This window comes from Tachypleus tridentatus, chromosome 10, assembly GCF_004210375.1.
Source record: "Tachypleus tridentatus isolate NWPU-2018 chromosome 10, ASM421037v1, whole genome shotgun sequence".
NCBI classification, from domain to species: domain Eukaryota; kingdom Metazoa; phylum Arthropoda; class Merostomata; order Xiphosura; family Limulidae; genus Tachypleus; species Tachypleus tridentatus.
Genome location: NC_134834.1, coordinates 80717604 through 80741793, shown reverse-complemented (window position 1 = coordinate 80741793; position 24190 = coordinate 80717604). Strand labels below are relative to the sequence as shown.

Here is a 24190-nt window from a genome sequence, read left to right as displayed (position 1 = left end):
AGTGGACAGAGTTACGTAACATTTATAAAGTTTCTTAATAAAAATATTCTATTTAGTTTCAGTCTCAAATTCTAAAACTTAAACGTTAGTACATGAGCTCAAACCTACAAATAAGCAATATACGTAATACGTAGTTGCTAAAAAGTTATCTTGTTTCACTGGCTAAACTGAGTTTGTTGGTTGAAATTATTACAAACTTTGTTTACAACAGAAACATTGCTGATATATACTGTCATGGGTGTTAAATAGTTATTTGATAATGCGATATTAAGTGTAAAATGTCGTTGTGGTGATATGGTAACAAGTGTTAAATGACTTGTGGTGATACCGTAACAAGTGGTGTGTTGTGGTGATGTGGTAACAAGTGTTAAATTTCGTTGTGGTGATGTGTTAATAAGCGTTAAATCACACTGTGGTGCTACCGTGACAAGTGCCAAATGTCATTGTGGTGTTTGTAATAAGTGTCATCTTTTAGCGATATGTTCATAAGTGTCTGATGACATAACAATAAAGTATTAGTTAACTGCTGTGTTGGGTAACGTGTGAATTCAATTAAGTGTTGTTTTTTTTTATTATACTGAGACTTTTCTCCATAAGAAATACTATTGATATGGAGAAATATGGGCAACTTTCACAGCTATTAAATATTTGATCAGTTACACGTTATGTGTTATTTTATACTGAAGGAGGACTAACTGCTGAAATTTTAATAACTTCGGAAAGTTTCCAACGAGATACGTGTAACACACACTAACATATCACTTAAACATTCAAAATGGGGTATTCCCTACCAGACTACATGTTACATGACACTAATCCATAATATGAACATTCAAAATGTGGTTTTCCTTACCAGACTACATGTGTAGTAGCAAAGTATTATATCTTACTCTCTCATAGTATATAATTCTTATTTACAAAATTCTTATATTTTCTCTAACTTATGACTCTTGAACGTATTAAGTCCAGCAGAGGTCACATGATAGATTCCACTTGGGGTGTTACTTTTTGTGGCTTCACCAGTCAAAGAGCTTGATTTTACCATTTTCTGATTGATCTGAGAAAAAGCATTATGCCATGTAATTTTTGTATTTTAAAAACTCTAATTGAGTTTGAAAGAGAACATTTCACATTTTTCTTAAGACAGTCAAAACTTGGTGTGAAAGTTCACCCTTATCATCGTCCTCTTTCTCTTTGCCAATCATCTGATCTGTAGTTGAACCCACTTCATTCATTTATATCCACGAAATTAAATCTTTAATGTAAAGAAGTCAGGTAGCTGTGTACAGGTATATTTCTGTATTACCACAAAATATTTTGGTTAAACAAATGTTAATTGTTGCTGGTGACCAGAGTCTAGTTGTTTTCGAAGTTGTAGCTTATTTGTGTTTTTGTCCCTTCGAACTATTTTTATTTTGTGCACATAACGAGAAATAACCCGATATATATACATATATACCTCTGCATTCTGGAAAGAATGTTAGGGGAAGAAAAGGAAAATCATGTCGATCTTAGGATGAGAAAACAGAGGCGTCATCTGTCGGATGCTTGATACTCCACTGTACGAATATGGGTATTCTAGAGTTTTGCTCTGCATCCATCCATCCATATAGTTATTATGTTTATTAGGTAGTACTGATCAAATTGATCGATTTGAAACTGGTCAGTTAAAATCGAAGGAGCAGGTGTGAAGTCAATGAGAGGGCATAACTGAATATGGATTTGCTAAAACCACTTGCGACATTCTCTATAGCAGGCTTTGAAAATTGAGGTCCTGCATGATTGACACCCCTTGCTAGGTAATACCATCAGAGGTGGTTAGAGATTAACTGCAGAGATTCAACAGCTTTTTACTACCCACTTTATAGAGGTAATGTAACACGTATGACACATTACTTGCGGTCACAGTCAGTGTTTTTACCTGTTTGAACAAATCAGAAGCCCTATCCTTTTCTAGGGAGGAGTGTTGATGATTTGCATCAATCTGAACCTCGTGTTTGGATGGTTACAAGTGGGGATATCCCCACACACACTCTGGCAAGACGTCACACGAGCGGGAATATGATATTCGACAAGATGTAGGGTTTTCAGCCATTAGTTGGGAGCTCCACAGCAGTCATTTTAGCGGAGTAATATTTATAGTGGTAGGTAGCCATCACTACAGTAGAAAGTAGCAAGGTGAATTATGTTACTACTCCATTTTTCTAAGGTTTAGTGTATGAAGGACTAGACTGCTGCTAGGTAACTGCACGGATTTCCTGAATCTGAAGATGAGTGGAACAATGTTTGTTGCTTCGTCTGGATGGCTTAGCTTTGGACAGTATGGAATAGCTGGACCTTGGATAACCCTAGCTTGGAAGGCAGAACAACAGAATTGCATCACTGATTTCACACAGCAGAGAAATGAGTTCCCAAACGTGGTGCGTAAGAAAGGTTAGTTACACACATCAATTGTGATGGTTGCGTAGTAAAACATATCTCTGGAATGTAGCAGCAGATAAAGGAAATATATTGGTCTATAAGGTTAAGTATGGACTCCTTAGAGAGTCTGTGCAACATCACTTTGGTGTTAGCGATATCATGATTAACTGAAACCATTTCTGCAGCAACATATGAAACTGTGACTTTAACTCACTTACCATCGCAAAAGAGTCCTGTAGTGCTAGCTGAAAGTGCTCTACCAGAAACAACACTCCCAAGCACGCCAGTTTTACATTATGAAAAGTTGTAACAGATAGCATTACATAAAAAACTATCGTGCAGTAGTTTGGCCACCAGTTATAAAGTGATAAAGGTATCTTCAGCTTGCTTTATAGTCTCTGCTGTTAATGTAGGTCGAGAGACGTCCTAATCCACATAATATTAAAGGAACACATGCTACAATTATGTACAGTTTCGCATATGTTTCCTATCTCTCTTTCTGCACAAGAATTGAAATGCTCACGTAATAAATCAAATAATCAATAACAAGCTCGAAAAATAATCAAATCAACCAATTTAAACTAGCCATTCTTATAATAGGTATAGCCATTAATCTATGAGAAAATAGCAATTTATCTGTTTTTGAAATTTGGTGGTTAGCACATCTAGAAGTTAAACATAGCCCAATATTTTTCTGTAAAACTATTCAAGCATGAGAGAGTTTTTGGTTGAGATGGGCTTACTCAAAACTCTTGTTTGATTTGCAGTGTATCAGCCAGTATCATGTAAAACAACACTCCGATTCATAATTATAAACTCGTTTATTACGAATGGTGGCTAGTTATCAATAAATATTCAGTATTATTACTAAATGCATAGTAGTTGTGATAGTATTAAATTTTAGGTTTAGGTTGCCTACAGATATTAGCTGCTAGTATAATCAGTGAATCAGATGAATTGCAGAAGCAAGTGGCGAAACTATAAAATGTTTCTGGATGCATTCTCGAAACCAACGGATTGCATGAGTATTTTTCAACGAAGTAGTTGCATTTTCACGTAACAAACAGGTAAATGTGTTAAAGTGTTGTGGTAAATTGCAAACACAATCTAAAGTACCACCTCTAGTTGATGCTGTAGCTGATAGTGAGTACGTTGTGTGAAGGAAAGATATATGAAACTAGTGTTTTAGTTAGCGTTGTTAAGGCTGCACCGTATTAAGGGACGAGTACACAGTTTGCAGTAAACTTGAGGTGGCTGATCAAATATTGTACAGGTAAATTAAATTCGCATCATCAGCAGTAACTCTGGATATAACTAGTGGTCGGTTGAGGATGGATGTCAGATAAAGTAACTGCTGTTTTACTTAGAGCACCAACAATGTAGCCAGCGGTTAAATACTTTAGATGCTGAAGGACAGAATAATTTAACCTTTGGAGAATGCCTGGACATCACCAGTACTTATTGTACAAAGGAAAAGAAATGTTCCGAGATTCTGTGTGAACTTTAGATGGATGAACAAGATAATGTAGATTAACATTCTGCTGGTTTAGTTTACTATAGTTTACCTTTGACTATTGATTGGCAAGTTGAATTACACGAAGAAATCAGGGTTAAGTCCATTTATAGCATCCAAAAGGATTTATATGGATTTTGCATTGTGTCATTTGGTCTTTGTAATATGCCAATTATTTTCAGCTATTAACCTATGTTGTTTACATTGGGAGTGGTGTCTACTTTATATTAATAATGTTTTAGTGTTTGATCACATATTTCAGGCTACTGTTGAAATATATACATGATATTTCAATGTATAATACAATTAAGTTTGAAAGAGAAACCAAATATATGTCCCCTCATGCAGATGCAGCTAAAACCCAAGCACAAGTTGACTGGTTCAAACTTAAAAATAAGAAATGTCTAAATTTCCCCTTTTTTCCATGTTATAGGTATTCTGTGGCCAACGTTTCCAAATATAACAACTCAACTTCACTATCAGCATTAATACCATGGAATACCATTTTAGATGAACTGAAGGTTGTATACAGACATTTCAGTTGCTAGTTGCTAAACTATACCTTGATTCATGCTTTGGTGATGACATATCCTAAAAGAGATGTTTGATTCATCTCATACATGGATGCCAGGGATAGCGAAATTAAAACAGTGCTATCCCAAGTACAAGATGATGTGGAGGGTCTTAATAGCATGTAAACCACAAGTTAATCCCTCTGAATGCTGTTACTATACAAAAACAAAAAAGAGATACTTGTATCAGTATTTTAAAAGTACTTTTGGTATTAATGTCTGGGTAAATTATTTGTTAAAGTGGCTGAGAAACTTTAGCAAGACAAATAATATCATTTCACATTGGATCACAACATTGCAGAAGTAAAATTTTACTGTACAACACCAAACAGACTGACAGAATAAAAATGCAGTAAGATGTTCTTGTTGGCAGGGGGAAGATTTTCTGTTTGTAGTGTCTGGATCACGGATATTATGCTGCCATAAAACATAAGGTCTCAGCCATAGCAAAGACCTATATAAACAACGAGGATTCCGTTAACAAAAGAATAACAAGTCGGACTAAAGGAAAGCTGCAGTAACAACTGAAAGATCCAGCAAAAAGTGAAATATTCACGGGTTAATTAAAGTAATATGAAGTATGTAACTCCTGGGAATTGTCTGATAAATTAGAACTATGAAGGTACTAGAGGAGGGAAGTAAAATTCAGTAGATATTATTCTACATGATGAAGCCTGACCTGTAATGCAGCTTGTAGTCCTAAGAACCATAATACTCTAAGCCCTTCATAACACACGTACTGGGGAAACCAGGGAGAATCTTATACTATAGCTAACATTTCTGTGAGCCAAGAGAAAAACTATTAATGACATGGAAAATCTGCTAACACGATGTCAGTTCCCCACTTCAGAGAACAGCCCTTGTTAAAGGTATACCTCTCCTCAAGATAGGCTGCTGTAATCAATTATCCCACTGATAAACAATTGCATTACTAAACTGGCTGAAGCATATTCATTAGGTGACACGTTAGCTCAAACAATTGGTTATGTGTTGGCTAAACAGTGGATAGTGCACTTTGAAACATTAACTTATGTTAGGTCTGGTAATGGTGAAATCTTATACTTCACCTTATCAAATTTAATTGATGGTTTAGCTGACTGGCTTATTCAAACAGTAAAGTGTATGCTTGTAAGTACTTTGAGTTCAATTAAACCTACTGGGATGATCATTTTATATACATGGTGTAATATGCAACAAAGATGAGTCTACTAGCTGTTCTGCAAACATTCTAACGTTTGGATGTGAAGTTACTCTGCCAGAGGGTTTCATATAAAGTATCCATCAATCATGTTGCAAATTAAGTTAGTTAATGCACATGAATTTGCACATAAACAATTAATGAAAATGGCCAAAAGACAGAATAGAACATATGACAATACAATAAAAGAAAAATAGTTTGAACGAAAAAAATTGGATATAGCTCTTGTATACACAAGCAATATGAACACCACTCAAATCCACCTGGATAGCTGTTCCTTATCGTGTTTTGTAGTGATTTAATTTGCCACATTATAAATTCAACGTTTACGTGGTGAACAAAGAGTATTTAACACATTGATAAGCTGAAACTATCCTAGAAGCAAGCCTCTGCAACACTTACTTGAACAAGCCGAACCGTGAAAAATAATGAGATACTTTGAGACCCTAATTTTTGTACTGAGTATTGGTCAGCTCAGCTAAGCCTTTATTTCCTTTTCACGATACATCTTTAAGTTTAATCAATAACCAATAGATCTTAATATGCAGCCAAGTATCATGTTGGAAGATCAGACGTACATGCCACTAATAATTACGCATAATTATATCAGTTTATTAATCTCTGCTAGTAGCAAAATTTTGTGTGATCATGCCCAATTATGATGAGTCGAAATCGGAAATTTTGCAAGAGTGAAATGACAGCTCAGCAGCGGTCAATTTCATTGCTCTCCTGGCGTTGCACGCCCCCTGCTTTATCCTCTAGAGGACCGATGCCACCTCCTCTTCTTATCCAAATGAATAGTTACCTGAGGCAGGAATAATCTAGACACAAAATAAAGGTAAGAAGAATTTGAAAGCAAACCCGAATACTAGGGCTTGCTTTGAAATGTTTGTCCCATGGAGGGTTTGTTTTGTTTGTTTTGAATTTTCGCACAAAGCTACTCGAGGGCTATCTGTGCTAGCCGTCCCTAATTTAGTAGTGTAAGACTAGAGGGAAGGCAGCTATTTATCACCACCCACCGCCAACTCTTGGGCTACTTCTTTACCTACGAATAGTGGGATTGACCGTAACTTTATAACGCCCCCACGACTGGGAGGGTGAGCATGTTTAGCGCGACGGGGATGCGAACCCGCGATCCTCAGATTACGAGTCACACGCCTTAACACGCTTGGCCATGCCGGGTCAATGATGCTAATAAACCTCCTTAATCATCCCTGCCGGTGGGCGAACCCGGAACCCCATGGAGGTATCTCACGAGAAATGACATCATTAAAAGGAAACATGATCGTATATCTAACGGAACTACAGATTACGAGAACCAAAAGATGCCTAGGATGAGTGAGAGAACCATTAAAGTTTTTCTCTAAGTTAATAAATAAGATCCTATTTAGAAAAGAAGATCAAATCAACACAGTAATGCAATAACGCCATTACAGAGTAGGCTTCATCTCATAACTCGAATTCAGTGGAATGTCTTGCGACCCTAACATAATTGGCTACCTCGTTATCACTATTTTACTAATTACGAACTCAGAATATACTGATGGAATCTTTGAAGTGTATAATTCTTAAGCAGAGGTATCACTGTTAGAAATGCCACGTGGGTCTTACCATTCCTAAAAAGGTTTACTATTAGAGGTAAAAGAGGCTGGCCCTTCTACAAAGCTCCACAAAAAAACGGAAACCATACGGAAACTGTAGTAAGAAGAGAATCAATCAACAATGGCTCTAAATATTCTACTTGTCACCTTGATGTAGACTCACTGGAGCTCCTAAATATAAATATGTATATTTTGTAAATTTATATATTTTACTATTTTTTTATTTATGTTGTGCTATAAATGTATCTGATTATTATTATTATTTAGCTCTTTACGTACGCATATACATAATGATTACCTTTTGTTTACAGAATTTTAATTCTTATATTTTCTTCTTATATGTCTTCCGTTGGTACAGCGGTAAGTCTACGGACTTACAACACTAAAATCTGGGGCTCGATCCCCCCTCGATTGACTAAGCAGATGGCCCGATGTGGCTCTGCTATAAGAAAACACAAACAAACAAACAAACACAATCAGTATATATATATGTTTTAATTGGTTTCTGACTTGAATGTATTTTAAAATAATATTTCGTTTAAGTATTTTTTGTATTATAATTTATTCAAAGCATTTTACTTAATTGGTACTTTAATGTTTTGTTTAAAGGTTTTTGTGTGTGTGTTTTTCTTATAGCAAAGTCACATCGGACTCTCTGTTGAGTCCACTGAGGGGAATCAAACCTCTGATTTTAGCGATGTAACCATGTAGACTTAGCGCTGTACCAGCGGGGGCTTAAAGGTTTGGATTTCTTCTTTGAGATTTCCTTTAAAGAATTTCCATTGTTCAACTTGCATATCGGATTCTGCTTGGCTAACACTAATAATTTGTTGATTAAAAGGTTTCATTTGTTTCATATTTTCACATCTTACTAAAAGGGTTCTATTTGCCATTTTGTATTTATTATAGGATTTTATGTCACTTGTTTTAAATGCTGTGTTTTGCATGGTTTTATTGTATAATATTTAGTTCAAAATTGGTATTTTATGCTGCATTATATTTTCATATTGGTTTTTGTTTTTGGTGTTTAAAGGATTAACTTAATCAGTATTCTTTTACTTAAAGGTTTTTTATATTAACGCTTCTGTTGAAGGGTCTTATTTAATTTACACTTTAACGCATGAACGCTCAAAATACGTTTCAGTCTGGGCAGTCCTACTTTTAAAGTTGCAAATTGGTTTCATTTATTTTGTATTGATATTTCCATCTGTGAGTAGTTTCTTTTCAAATATAAGAATCTATTTTGCTTATTAGTAACATGCCTTCATCTGTGCATGGAAAAAAAAATAGGATGTAGCATGCGACTTGAATTGAAGTCAAAATTGGCATCCAAACTGGTTGTCACAAATATTCATTCATTAGTTAAACGGGCCGCTGTTTTTACTTAACTTGGGGCATGATGGTAAGAAAAACAAAATAATCGTCCTAGCGAACTAATGAATGAATACTTGCTGTAAATTTATTATCAATGATATATTGTTAATTGTTCAAGCTAATTTATCATGATGCTAAATGCTCTTTACTTAGAATAATTTCATAACATTCAGAAAATTTGTGCTTAAAAGTTGACAATGAACAACGAATAATAATACTGTCCTGCACAGGTTTTGCTGACTTGAGAGTAACAGTTGTTTATGTGGGGAAAAAGTACGCTGAAACCGAAAGTAACTTGTCTTTGTGTCAGGGCAGACTTTCCAACAAAAGCCGGAAAATGAAATTACAAATTTCATTTATTTATGGTCCGGCATGGCCAAGCGTGTTAAGGCGTGCGACTTGTAATCTGAGGGTCGCATCCCCGTCGCGCAAAACATGCTCGCCCTCCCAGCTGTGAGGGCGATATAATGTTACGATCAATCCCACTATTCGTTGGTAAAAGAGTAACCCAAAAGTTAGCGGTGAATGGTGATGACTAGCTGCCTTCCATCTAGTCTTACACTGCTAAATTAGGGACGGCTAGCGCAGATAATCCTCAAATAGCTTTGCGCGAAATAAAAAAACAAACAAACAAGTATAGTATATGCTGTCGATATGTTCCTTTGTACATGGTTTAAATTAGAAATGTGTACGTTTATTTCTTCCTCTTTTGACTATATATTCTAGCCCGTTTGTAACTGAGGTAATCAGTTATCATGCATTCAGGTGCAATGGAAATTTACTCTACTAGTGAATTTTTTAAATGTAATTTGTGAAATACTCAAACTTGATATCTGAAAAAAGGAAGTAATTTCTGAATTAAGGAGTTAACTATAATCAGGTTTTAAAACTAGATCTGTAGGAAAAAAAGATTCCAGATGTCGGCTAGTGTAGTCACCCACCTGTACGATTCTTTTTAAGGCTTAAAAAAGTATTGCAGTTGAAATTGACTTTGTACTAGGGAAACTATATGTTTTAGCGCTATGTTTCAAAACGTGGAATAAAGGAAAAATTCCATCCTCCAGTGAGGTTAACGAGCCGAGTGAAGTCCAACGTAATACAATAGTAATTAAACACAGAAGTCAAAGAAAATAATGAATGCAAGTAGGCCACTGACATTTTTCGACGCAAGGAAAGTTTAAAATTCTCTTAACCTAAGGACCACTTTACAACTGTTTCGCTTTCCATATATATATTTTATTTTATTCAATACTTTCATTAAAATGTTTATGAACGCCAGAAGAGATAATATTTCAGGTCAGCCTATACTCTTCCTTTTACTACAGCTGTCATTTATTTAATTCCATTAAAAAAACGTTTGTTTACGACACCTTTATTTCTCAGTTTAGATAAATATAAGAGGTTCTGTCAACGCATTCCACGTAGTTAGTTAACTGTTAAGTCTGAAGATTAGATGGCACCGACAGTTGGATTATATTATTCAAATTAAAATATACAAACTGTATATAAATTTGTAATACACTACTCACAAAAATTAAATAATAATGACGTTTCTTTAAATATGTGTATATATATATTTCAAATTTAGTATGCATTTAGTAGACGATTACACTAATTCTACCTAGTATTTTGAGTTTTATGCGCCAAAGATTCTTTATGTAAAAGGCTTTCATAAGAAATGGCTCAAATTTTCCAAAGCAAAAGGTTAGTTTTGATCGATTAGGAAATGTGTTTACTGTTAGGATAATGATATGTTTATGAATTTGTTTGCTGGTATTACCTTTTGAAAAAAATGTAATAACTTAAAAATTAATTGAAATTTGCAGTGTCATCACACTACTACAGAAGTGTTGCACCTAAAATGTGAGGTGGCACAGGTTGTGGGGGTGTCACAGCCGCAGTATGTATGCGTAATATATGAATTAACTATGCATACCTGTGGAATTTAGCCCTTATAAACTGTACAAGCTTCAGTAAGCCACTGGAGTGTATATAACATGCTCAATAGTCAGGAACAGGCTCTGAGGTTGGTCTCAGATATCACTTGCAGTTCCTGTACTAACACCAAACGTTTTGTGTATCCTTCAAGTTATTGATGTGTAATACTGTCATTTATGATATCTTTGCAGGGGCATATCCATCTCCATGTAGAGTATGGAGGATCCCAACAGCAAGACATCACATGGATGAAATCATACTATCCATTGTTTGTACTTTCGCTAGTGCTGTCAGAGATAAGTTCATGTATCAGCAAGAACAAGAACTTCAGGCTGGAATAGAAGTACTGAACTGGACTAAGTCAAAGGACTAGTTAGGGCTTAATCTGGAGTAGATGGTTCTGCCCAGAAAGCGATCAAAATTATCACCAACAGTATGGGGAACAGGTGGACAAATCATAAACAAGAGAACAATATACCAATTACCAAGTTCAAGTTTTACTCAATTTTGCTTTTTTGTTACTTGTAGATGAATTTTTCAACATTTTTGGTATAGTTCGTCTGTAATACTTATGACAAACAAGTTTCTTCAATCTTGAACATATCCTTTAATTTTTTATGAATCAATATTATTCTGTAGCTTACAGATAATTAGTTTTATTCAATTTGACTTAAAGGTAATGGCTGAATACAAGTGATTAATAAGAGTTTTACGTTATTCTGAACTTAGATTGTCGATTGTATGATTTTATTTTAAAAAAATACAAATAACTTATAGCAGTCATTTAATTTTATTACATTGATTTCAGATCATTTGTCTCTGCTTGCCTGCTACATTTTTCTTCAATTAAGTTTTAATAGAATGCTTTTAAACCTAGGCAATACTTTCTTGATTATAAATTTCTACAGTAACAAATCTAAATAATTCACTGTATATTTAAGTATTTCTGTTTAAAGAAGACTGTCTCTAATAAGGCTTTATTAACTGGGATAAAAGGAGAGATGTACCAAAAGTCAAATACCTCCAGGGGCACACTGGTATGTCTATGAGATCCCATTACTAGGATCTGGGTTTTGCTACTCGTGGTGGGCAGATCACAGATAGCCCACTGTGTAGCCTTGTGCTTAATTACATACACACAAAGAAACCAAAAGTCAAACAACAGGGAATTATTTAAAAGGAAAATTTATGTTTGCACATTACTTCTTAATTATTAATACCACTCCTAAAAAACAAAACAAAAAAAAACAACAGATAAGGATATATATATATATATATATATATGGGATTAACTGAAGCACCCCTCAAAACAAATCAAATTAAAACATTCACACACAACTTGCAACAGTAAGCCTCTTTTGGTATCAGTTACTTTTAATCAGTACAAACATGTGATGTGTGTCCAATTATTTCTATGTATCTTTAAGCTATTACCTGAAGGTCTGTTTGCGAAGAAAATTATGGAAGACTGAAACTAAAAACACAATATAATGAAGAGAAAGGGTTAAAAAACTGGTATGCTTGTTCCACAGAAGTGTTTAAACTCACCTTAATAAAATATTTAAACAAGTTTTAAAAAATGCCTTTATTAGAAGAAAAAAAATTGTACAAAAAATATTACATTTCTCCACACAATGATATAATGACTGGAATCTTGGGTTTATTATTTGGGCCAGTGGGTACATTTTCTATCTTCCTCATCACTAGTAGACCATCTAAAATGCGACCTGAAAGAGAGAGAGAAAACAGTGAAGTATTAAAATTATTTGTACACAAGTTCAAAGGAAGGAACATTCCTTCAGATCAAACATGGAGAGGCAAAAAAGCTGCAATTTATAAGCTGTGTGTAAATATTACATAATTATAAACAACATTTTATATTTTTGTGGATGTTTCATATTTCACTATATGGCTTATTGCTACAAAAAAAAATCATATATTAGTTTTCATAAAGTGGTTAGTATATAAACGATAAGAGGCTCCTTAAATCTCTTTTAGAAAATTACCCAGAATCTCCAAGATGAATATACTTGAACAGTAAGGATGGTTAAAAATATTTTCTAAATGAAAACCACAGTAATAAATCCTGACACTGATTGATGACATCTGTTGATTAGGTGTTTAAAAATACTTTTAACCAGATGATTTACCAGTTTATATGATTATGACTAATGAAAAATACAAGTTGCAGTTGTCATTTGGCAAGAAAATTCTGTTAAACTGTTCTTTAGAATCTAGGTTGTATATAACAATGGTATGATGCACTGGTTGATAAGATGAATGGTATGGTTGGTGTGCTGGGGGTGAGGTTAATGATATGTTTGGTGTACTGGTGAGTTAAATGAATGGTACAGTGTGCTGGTGCATAAGCTAAGTGGTAAGATGTTTTGAAGGGTAAGGTGGTTAAGCTATGATCACATTCACACTGAGCAGGTGTGTGTCAAGAAGATTCAGTGAGAAACTTCATTAATACACCACATCATACAACAATGATATGATCACATTCACACTGAGCAGGTGTGTGTCAAGAAGATTCAGTGAGAAACTTCATTAATACACTACATCATACAACAATGATATGATCACATTCACATTGAGCAGGTGTGTGTCAAGAAGATTCAGTGAGAAACTTCATTAATACACTACATCATACAACAATGATATGATCACATTCACACTGAGCAGGTGTGTGTCAAGAAGATTCAGTGAGAAGCTTCATTAATACACCACATCATACAACAATGATATGATCACATTCACACTGAGCAGGTGTGTGTCAAGAAGATTCAGTGAGAAACTTCATTAATACACCACATCATACAACAATGATATGATCACATTCACACTGAGCAGGTGTGTGTCAAGAAGATTCAGTGAGAAACTTCATTAATACACCACATCATACAACAATGATAAAAATGTTAATTAATACACATTATTAATGCATCTAAAAATGTAGGTCTGAAAGCACCATTAAAGGTAGAGAGTTGTAACTGATTTATATTATATTAAATTACAGGTAGAGAGTTATAATTAATTTACATTTCATTAGGTTGTTTGAAAAAATAATTGTGGATTTTAAATTTTAACTTTAATAAGAAATAAAAATATACAAAAGCAGCTTTATTAATTAAAATAGAAACGAAGTGAGTCTAACCATTTTTTGCCAACAAGAAATAAGATTATCTACACTATAATGATGAAACTGAAGTCCTAGAACTCAAAAATTCTTTAAAGCCATTCTCTGCAATTGCTCTGTAGTTGAATATTTTGTCCTATAAAAAGTTGTTTAAGTGCTTGAGGAAGTGGTATTCAGTAAGCAACTGGTCTGAGGAGTAAGGAGGATGAGGCAATATTTCATTGCTCAATTTGTTGAGCTTCTGGAGCATCATTTGAGCAATGTGTGGCCAAGTATTACCATGAAGCAAGATTGGTTTTCTTTGATTGACTAATACTGGCTATTGTTTTATGCATTACTTCCAATTCTTGACAACAGACAAACTCAGCAATATTTTGGCCCTGGTTGAGCAAAGTGTAGTGGATAATATTGAATGCAGACTACCATACAGTGATCATAATCTTTTGTTGATCTTTGGCTTTGGTAAGTGTTTTGGACCCTCTTAATGGTAAAGCCATTGCACAAATCACTTTCTGTGGTTATAAAGCATCCACTTTTCATTGCAGGTGACAATTCGATCAAGAAATGGGTCATTTCTCTTCTGTTGCATACAATCAGCATAGAGCACAGTTCAAAATGGAGATTTTTCTAATTCTCACTGAGATAGTGAGTGTGGAATCCATTTCTAAAGCTTTCTCATTTTTGAATTTGCTCGAGAGGGTCTGAAATTGTGAAAATGCCAACACCCAATTCTTGTGGCATTTCTCGAACAGTTTGGCACAGGTTTCATTGCACTAATATAAAAATTGATGTTAACTGGTCATTTTCAACAGCACAAGGATGTCCTCTGCTGTCTTTATCTTCACGACTTATATTTCTATTATGAAACTTTTGGAACCAATGCTATACTGTACGTTCAAAAGTGGCTCCTTTGCCTCATGCTTTGTTGATATTGTGAGATATTTGCAATGCATTATGGCCGAGTTTAAATTCATGCAAAAAAAAAAAAATGCACAACCTTTTTATTCCATTATTAACTGTAAGGGTCTGTAATATTGGAAATAAAGTTTTAGAAAATAATAAATAAACTATTGAGTAGAAGAAAGCTTTAATGCGTGATGACGAGAAGATCCACTTGAAGAGAAATTATATATGTAAAAAATGCCTGGTATGGATAGAGAAAGCACAATGTTGAGGAGAGAACAATGTTTTGACCTTCTTCGCTCCTCTACATAGTGCTTTCTCTATCCATACCAGGCGTTTTTTACATATATAAAAGAAGAAAGCTTTAGTTTTTAATGGTATATCTACATATATATACACACATGAAGTTGTAAAAAAACAAACAGGTTTCTTATCTCTATAAATGACGAAAATTTTGATGTAAAACTCAACCATTATATTTCAAAAAACCTGAAATAAATAAATTAATTTCCCAATTTAACTAATTCAGTGACTTACCAAAAACAACATGTTTGCCATCTAGGAAATCACACTTAGCACACGTGATGAAAAACTGACATCCATTTGTGTCTTTACCACTGTTAGCCTGTCAAAAATATAAATATATAGTCCACAAATAAAAGAAAAAAAAAATCACTTGTTATAAAGTAGGCTGTATGTTGCACTACTTAAATGCCATGTAACTGGTTTGAGACTTTTTATGGTTCTAGTCTTGGCATAGCTGCTCCTGATTTTGTTCCTCCGTCTGAAACGGCTACAAGTAACTGAAAAGTTACAATTTACTCTAAGCTTAAAAAATGCCCAGAAACACCATATTTAAAACAGTAGACCTCCATATCTCCAGTTTAAAACACTACTAACAAATAGTCAAATTTGGGCCTTAAAAAGTCTATGATGATCACACTATGAAATATCAAAATGAAATTGGGTTTACACAGTAAACAATGTCACATATTTAAACTTAGAGATTAGTTAGGAAACTGTACAGTTATATGTGATATAACAAACAGCTCAAAGTAACCCAAGGGTTAAGTGTACCACATACATTTAGTAGATAACATCATAAATGAATGCATGATCACATACTTTCTTTTGTAAACCATGAAGCGGCTTCATCAAGCATAATCTACTGACCAAGCTTCTAATCACACAATAATTAGGACTTAAAAAACTTTTCATAATGAATGTAGAAATTATCATGATTTTATTTAGATATTAATGATGCTGCACTACAAAATTAACACAGATTTATAACTCAGCTAACACAAAATGTGATGATCCTTTTACTTGAAATAATTACAAACACAGTCAATTCCACAAACCTTTTGTAATTAAAACTCAAACCAGTTTATGATTTATTCTGTTACTCACATTCATATAAAAAAATAAAATTTCTTAGCCTCTTTAGCATCAGATAATTGTTTAAAAGCAAAGTATTTATTTACCAACTTTAAAATAATATTCATAGGAACAGCCTAAACACTATTATTCTATCTTATTTGAAGAAAAGGCAGATTCAGGCTTGGCTTGGCCTAGTGGTTAAAACATTTGACTCCTGATACAAGAGTTACAGGTTTTAATCCCAGTTGCTGAAAATGCATGGGGACATTATAAAGTAGAAGTCAATCTCACTATTTATTGGCAGTGGGTAATATTGACTACTTGCCTTATTTATGGTATGTCCCTGCTATACTTAAAATGGCTAACTCAGATTGTTCATGTGTAGTTTGTGTAAATTTCAAAACTAAACCAAGTCAACTTTATACCACATTAATAATTTTCACTCAAGAGGTTTTGTTAAAGGAAAAAATGTTTTGAATATCATTTCAGAAAATCATCTTGACTCAAAAAAACCTTGAAAGAGAAATAAAAGAGAGCCATCTTTTGAGAAACAAATACACTAACTACATGTTCACCATACTTACCATAGATAACAAACCTGGAGCATCATGCTTTAGTTTAAAGTTTTCATCAGCAAAGGTGCTACCACCAAAAATACTCATTACACCAGTTCCATCCCCTTAAAAATCATAAAACAAGGTTTGTACATATTTAGGAAAATATTTGTCAAATGTTTATTATATCAGGTCTAATTATTCCAATTGTAGAAATGAAAGTTCATTAATTATAGCTTTATGGATAAAAGATACATGCTCCAATAATATGTGTAAAGATGTGCTATTATGACTTCAAGTAATGATATAATATGCTGCAATGACTATTCCAAAGTTTCCCAGAAAAAAACAAAAAACTATGAAATTAAAGAACAACAACAATATAAAATTGATGTTTGTTTTAGACACACATTTTTATTTTTTATCTTCAGAAGTTGCATTAAATATAATTCTTCTACTTTTCTGTTGCTTTCATATCTTTATTATTAAACTTATTGTCTCCTACTGCAAGATAATTATATTTATGTAGTTTCACTACACTTAGTCATCACTGGATTTTAAAACTTGTTCTGAAATTAAGAACTAAAAAGTTCTTCTTAACTAATCTGCTAAAATAATTGTTAAGTAAATTTGTCATTTTTCCTTCGTGGAAGATTCTATGAAACTTGAAATCAAGAAAAATAGTGCAAATAATTTTATTATTTTCCAACTAAATAATATTAACCCTTTTACAATGGGTCACGGCTCAAAGGCCACATTATCGCATTTGCTGACTTGTTTCATATGTTTTTTTTATTTTTTTATTTTATTGAACTATTATTTTATGAATTTCTGTGAATAAATTTGGGATGAAATTGTAGATTATAATTCACACTTTAATATTATATAAGAGTTAATTTCTTGACTTAAAAGTAAATATTAAAAGAACCCACCTAAATATAGATTTTAGTGAGTCACATGCTATTTTGAATGCAGCACTGTTTAAAATTATATGTTTGTGATGCCAAAATACTAAGTCTGTAGTTTCATACAAATAGTAACTCAAATTATCAACATTGATAAGCTAGAATATAAAATAAGAACTTCTTATCTTTTTACTTTGCTGATATATAGCTTATGTACTGAATGAAATACAGTGGCCCAGTCACAAAACATTTTAACATGCCTAGACACTCTCTTAAAGACATTAAACTTATGGGTATAGAGACAAATTTTACATCTAACAAAAACAGGAAAATTAAAGAAGCTTATTGGATAGCACTGTTAAATACTGTAACACCAAATGGTATCAATCTCGATCCCAGGGTTATTGACCTTTCACAAGTCTCTGAATACAAAACTAAATTCATGATTAAACTTACTTCATATTATTAATATTATTCTTCCTCTACATTGGTTTGATTTCCTGTATATTAAGCTACATTATTATTTTCTCTATTTCCCACTGCCTTTTGCCATTATTTAATTTTATTTATATTGTTTATTTTGATGTTATTTTTACAGATATTAATTAACAATTCTTATAACTATCACGAACTTTACACACACTTTTGACACAAAACTAAACCCTAACACAAACAACTCTAGGTTATGATTGGCTAGTTCTGAATGTCAGCTTGTACTGAACAACTGGTTTATGTGACATTGACATCCAAGCCTATATGTTTCATAGCACTCATTAAATATAACTCTTTATTCTCCTGAAGAATAGTCAACTATTCAAAAGGTCTTGAATTTTGGGTCTCGGTTTAAAATTATTTGATATGATACTCATGCATCACTGGGTGTTAGAAACTTTCATACATATCAGAGCAATGTTTAATTTCATATTCCAGATCTAGTAATAAAAAACAAATGTTTCATCTTGCCTGTAGTAAGAAAGTTCTGCATAAAGTTGTTACAATACCTAAAAATCTTAAACTATAATGCAGTTTATCTTTTGAGTAACTTTTAGTTATATTTTGACCATTCTTGTAAATTAGATAAATATTATTATAGGCTGACAGCTTATTTAGCAAAACATCTCCTAATTCCTGGTGTTTGGTGTTATATTCTTATTTTGTTTATATGTGACTAGTAAAGTTACTTTCTCTAATAAAATAACCATTTGAAATCTAAGACTATTTAGCCAAGGAAAGTTGGTACAAATAGGTACAGTCAACAAAACTGTATATTGTGAGAGCAAAGCAATAAGCTGTTTTAAGTTATTTGTCCACCATTTTGAAATTAAAGCTAAAACAATAAGATCCAACAACAAAGAAACTGTGCCTGTAGTGACAGAGACAACAATGAAATAGGAGCTAAAATGGAAGAGTATTGACAGAAAAAATCACTTGAAATTTCTGTGAAAAGATGTGCAAAAGACAGATACCGAATAAAGGTAGTAAGGGTAAGTTGAAGGCAAGAATATTGGGCACATGTGAGAAAAACATTAGATTCGAGAGGGAATAAGGAATCCAACAACTGGTGATCCAAAAATGGATAATCTGTCCGATGGTAAGCAAAGACATACTGATCAGATGAACTTTGAGGGGATCAACATCAGGAGAGGGAAAATATACCAAACAAAAGTGATTGAGAAGAATGCTCATGCAACAAAGAACGACAAGGAGAATAGGAGATGGGGAAAAAACACAAATCTGAGATACAAAATCCATGGAAGTTAAAAAAGGCCTAGGCAAGTCTTCATGCTGGAACTGGGAAGGAACAGTAAACTTGGTAGAATGAAAAAGACAATCAAAACTATTGTCATGCTGAATATTGTCAGCTTTATGTGAAGGAACTCTGGCAACATCAGGAGTCATTGGGTGAATCAAGTAGCATTCAATCTCTAGATGAACAAAATCAGAAAAACCTATGGCCAAGTCACCTGCACTTGAAGCCTGAGACAGAAGACTGGTTGCTGATGTGATTCAAAGTGATAAAACTATCCTTGGACTTCACAACTCACAAAAACTGCAGAAAAGAATATGTCACACAGGAAGCATGAGGCACAAAAAACAAACATACCTGTTTGTACTTGAAAGCTGCAAAATGAGAAGTGAAGATTAAGTAGAGGAGTATAGAGGGAATCACGAGTATTCCATACTACTGTTCATTAATAGATGATGCTTGTTGATTTGTATGAAATACACATTGAAATGTACTAATTGCAACATGAGAGAAGGGGAGAGCAAGGCTTATGGCATACCTAAAAAAAAAAAGAGTTTACATATAGAGGGCAGCAGTGACAAAGAACAGCTAACCTTGTGAGAGTGGTAAGTACCATATTGGAATTTTATATTTTCCAAACGTTTTTAGGCTGGTTAAATTACTTTGAAAAACTGATAGTTAAGAGTTTTTAAATTATGGTGACCAAAACAATTATTCAGAAAAACAGACAATGTTTGAGTTAAAGTCTACTAACAAACTTGAGTTATTTTAATGAAACTCCACTTACACTGACAAAATCTCCTCCTTGAATCATGAAATCTTTGATCACTCTGTAAAAACCAAAAAAAAACATTTTAGATAAAAAAAAATCTTCCACAAAATCAAAGTTCAACTCTGTAAATAATAGACACCTTTAATAGATGAGTAAGTGCAAATATATCTTTCAAACTTATTTGTATGTAAAACTTAAATAAGGGTATCATTATAGCATCTTTATTTTTAATAAAAAAAAATGTATGAATTTGTGATTTGGAAGTTTAATTATTTTTACTAATGAAATTTACCATTTGAAATTCTATTCCATGTAAAAAGAAACTTTTCATGTTTATGTTTACAAAATAGTATCATTTTTCTGATGATGTTTTAATATATTTTAGGGTTGATTTTTAATTGCTACAAGAAAATTACATTTTCTATGAATTGAACACACAGTCTAACAACAAATATAAGAATAAATATGGCTAAAACTTCAGTGGTGGTAAAAGTTGACGAAAGCACTTGCCTTGTTTGTAAGGATGCAACTATGTGTAAATTGTTTTTCAGTGCTAATGTTATAAATAACATATCTTCAGACTACTGAACTAAAGTGGTCTATTGCTAAATATTAACTATACCAATACCCACAAATCCAAGCTGTTGATGAAGTTGCTCCAAATTATAAAAATATGTTCTAAGTAGAAAGTTTAGTTATCTTGAATGAAGTTATTTGTTAAACATGTGTTTTTAACATTCTCAAGGTATTTTATATACTGTATAAAGGAATAGAGATGATCTGTATGAGGAATTACAACTACAAACAAACAAAAATATATACAGTAACAACACAACTTCTTTTCAATAAATATCTATGAGTAAAATAATTTTAACCTACTGCAACATTATCAAAATTAATAAAATAACCTATTATCTATACACAGAATTACCTACATGTCTAAGTAGAGTAACTATAGAAGACAAAGTTACAATATGCACTTAACTTACTATATTCATGAAAAAATAAATAGTGCATTACTAAAGATGTCTATAAGATCTTAAAATATCAAGTTAACAGTTTTGATGACTGGCTTTTAATACAGTAGAAAACTTCTTTACTTTGGATAAATTAGTACAGATTTTGCCAGCTCATTTATACATTTTCAGCAGCTTTGGATAAACAAAGTCTCTTATATTTAATTACCTAGATAAGATTTTTTTTTCTATGAGTAAGTATCCTACAGGGTGAACCGTAAGTCCCTACCCATCCATATGCTATTATGTTATATTCAATTACACATGTATTATAAATTTTTCTTTTTTTCAGAGAAATATGGTCGATGTAAGCCCATTTATACTTGAAAATGTCTCACAGAACATGGCATCGCATAATATTATGCAGTGAGAATGAGGGACAGCACTCAGATACACCTTATACATAAGATATATGGATGGGTAGGGACTTATGGGCCACCCTGTAGTAGTAAAGTATTTGAAGTGAAGCTTTCCAATAATAATGCTTCCCAATAGTTCATCAGTGTCTGAAGATGCATAACATCAAGATAACATGGATGCTTGCAGTAGGTGAAACATAAACAGTCTACTGTTTATCATTGTGCTTAATAAACAAAACAAACTGACATTATAAAATGTATATTTTGGTAACCTTTAAATATGACTCAAAATAATATGAACTTATGTTATTTCTATAATGTACAAACAGTAGTTTTCACTTGCTATTTTAGTCTTATAAAAGCTTTCTCATGGTTTTTGAAACATACAAACAAAATTACATCTATTTTAAATTTTTAGGTCAAAAGGTTTATGAAATTTGCAACAGGTCATAATTTTAAAACTTTCAATTTGTATCAGTTACTTGCAAAATTAGCTTTCATGGTTTCCATATTGGTTGTTTATTATTTAACTGCTTTTCTAGCAAAGGAAAACAAAGATGGATAGTTTTCAGACACCTAGCACTTTATCTAATTTAATACCTGTGGAAAGTTGCTCCTTTGTAGCCAACTGGAACTCCATCTTTTTTGTATTCTCCAGTGCAAAATTGTCTGAAGAAAAAAAAAAAAGACATAACGAGTATTAAATTAATAGTATTGTACATGCAACACTTCTATTTTATGTAAAATATGTTTACCTTAATATATACATATGAGCCACTTACAATGATATTTATTTACCTTTTAAAACATAATTCAGTATCAATAATAACAATATAAAGCAACTCCAACAATTACTACATTTATTCACAGAAAAACTCTAAGTTCCAAATTCAAAACAATATACTTTTACAAAATATTAAAAAAGAGGCATTTATTTACTCTGATATTTGAAACTTAAAAAAAATGTATCTTTAATTATATAATAATAGGTAATTAAAAATTTAAAATATATCAATTGACCATTTAATGTGGATAAGTTAAAGTGGCATAAATGCTTTACCTAAAATTTTCTGCAGTTTTAGGAACAACATCTGCAAAAAGTTCCATTTTCATTCTTCCAACTTCCTATTAATAAACAGAGTGCATGTACAACAAACAAACCATACATTTTGAGGAAAAAAAGGTTTTGAAATAGCATGAATGTAAAAGTATATCTTATGACTCAGTCCTCAATTGGTATTGATCGTTTTACAGAGTTATAGATGAAGTTTCGTTTGTTTTCAATTTCGCACAAAGCTACACAAGGGCTATCTGAGCTACCTGACCCTAATTTAGCAGTACAAAACTAAAAGGAAGGCAGCTAGTCATAACCACCCACCATCAACACTTGGGCTACTCTTTTATCAAGAAATAGTGGGACTGACCGTCACATTATATCGCCTCCATGGCTGAAAGGGCGAACATATTTGGTGGGATGGGGATTAAGAGTCGAGTGCTTTAACCACCAAGCCATGCCGAGCCTATACATGAAGTAACAATACAATAATTATACAGAGTAAATTATAATGTGTAGTTAGAGTTCTTAACAATGTTTAAAAAAGGAAAGTCATCATAAATAGAAAATCATTTTGCACATGAACAAATAATAATCAATAAGAAAAAAAGTTTTATTTTTACCATTTATCCTTTTATTTTTGTAGTTTATATCAAATAGATATCTACACATATTACATATACTTTCTTAACATCATGTAATAACTTATGTTCTTGTATTAAAAGTCTGTGATATAATGTTACACAAGAACACTTGCATCTTATAAACAAACTACTTTTCACTTGTAGTAGGGTAAAGAGCCAATCATGAAATTGGAATTCTTACAATTCTTTCTTATTATAGGGGTAAAAGACATCACTGTAGTATTAAAAACCAGGGGATTGATACTCATTTTGGTAAAAATATCTAGTTTATATATTATAGATTACTAGTAGTAATAATTAAAATTCAAATAATTTATCATTTGTTTATACGTCTTAAAAACTTACTGCATGACACCAAATAATATTGACAGATTATAGTAATGTGTTATATAAGATACAAGAATGTTAAAATTAATGGGTAGTTTGAATGGAATACAAAGCAAAATTTGTAATAACTGAAGGACGAAATAAATTGATACCTCATTATAACAAGAAATGCCACTTATAATATACCTAGGACTATTTCTATTAGTGAAACACTTTCTAAATTTTATTATAATTAATCAAATACTACAGTATATATATCTGGTCTGTACTATAGTCTACAACGAATTCGTGAGAAAGCAAAACTCAAATATAACTGCTATATTTTACGCAGTGTGTCAGAAGAATTATCAAACATTATATTTCAAGCGATTGGCACGCAGTTAAAGCTCTGAAACACTTTTTATCACTGTTATATCAGGTAATTCACCTCTTTCCACTTGAGTTAAGTATAAATAATAGTTACACTGCGACCGTTGTTTGACATTGTGGAAACTACCAGTCCAACTCGAAGTTAGGCTTTACAAGTATCGTGAGTCGTATTGTAACTTGTAGTAACACCACGTAACTAAGTAATTTTAGCGAATATATCTTCTAAATTTTTGTAGAATACTTACAGTTGATCCTATTGTGATATCAAAAAACACAACAGGGTTATTCGGGTGTCTTAATTGTTGTTGAATTTGATTCCAAGACATGTTTCTTGAATTCTGTATTTCAAATTTTCAAAAGAATAGGTGTCGCAAACTTTTCTAAAATAAAACATTTTATATGTG

General features: G+C 32.6%; 1 protein-coding gene and 1 long non-coding RNA gene across 3 annotated transcripts in view; one reads left to right on the top strand and one right to left on the bottom strand.

The window, feature by feature from the left end:
• Positions 1-12344, top strand: part of LOC143229692 (uncharacterized) — a 27950-nt gene extending 15606 nt beyond the window's left edge. Inside the window, exon 2 of the long non-coding RNA XR_013016001.1 lies at positions 10809-12344. This is a non-coding gene — a long non-coding RNA (uncharacterized LOC143229692). The remainder of the gene's footprint in view (positions 1-10808) is intronic.
• On the bottom strand, positions 12184-24190 carry LOC143229691 (peptidyl-prolyl cis-trans isomerase H). Of its 2 annotated transcripts, none has more exons than XM_076462403.1 (7): positions 24032-24190; positions 22453-22517; positions 21993-22061; positions 20033-20075; positions 16624-16719; positions 15197-15284; positions 12184-12344 (listed from the first exon to the last, which is right to left on the bottom strand). In XM_076462403.1, the coding sequence occupies exons 1-7, from the start codon at positions 24110-24112 to the stop codon at positions 12235-12237; spliced, it is 552 nt and encodes a 183-aa protein (XP_076318518.1). In that variant the 5' UTR covers positions 24113-24190; the 3' UTR covers positions 12184-12234. The 2 variants fall into 2 exon arrangements, with proteins under 2 accessions (XP_076318518.1, XP_076318519.1); XM_076462404.1 differs by lacking the exon at positions 24032-24190 and adding an exon at positions 23845-23977.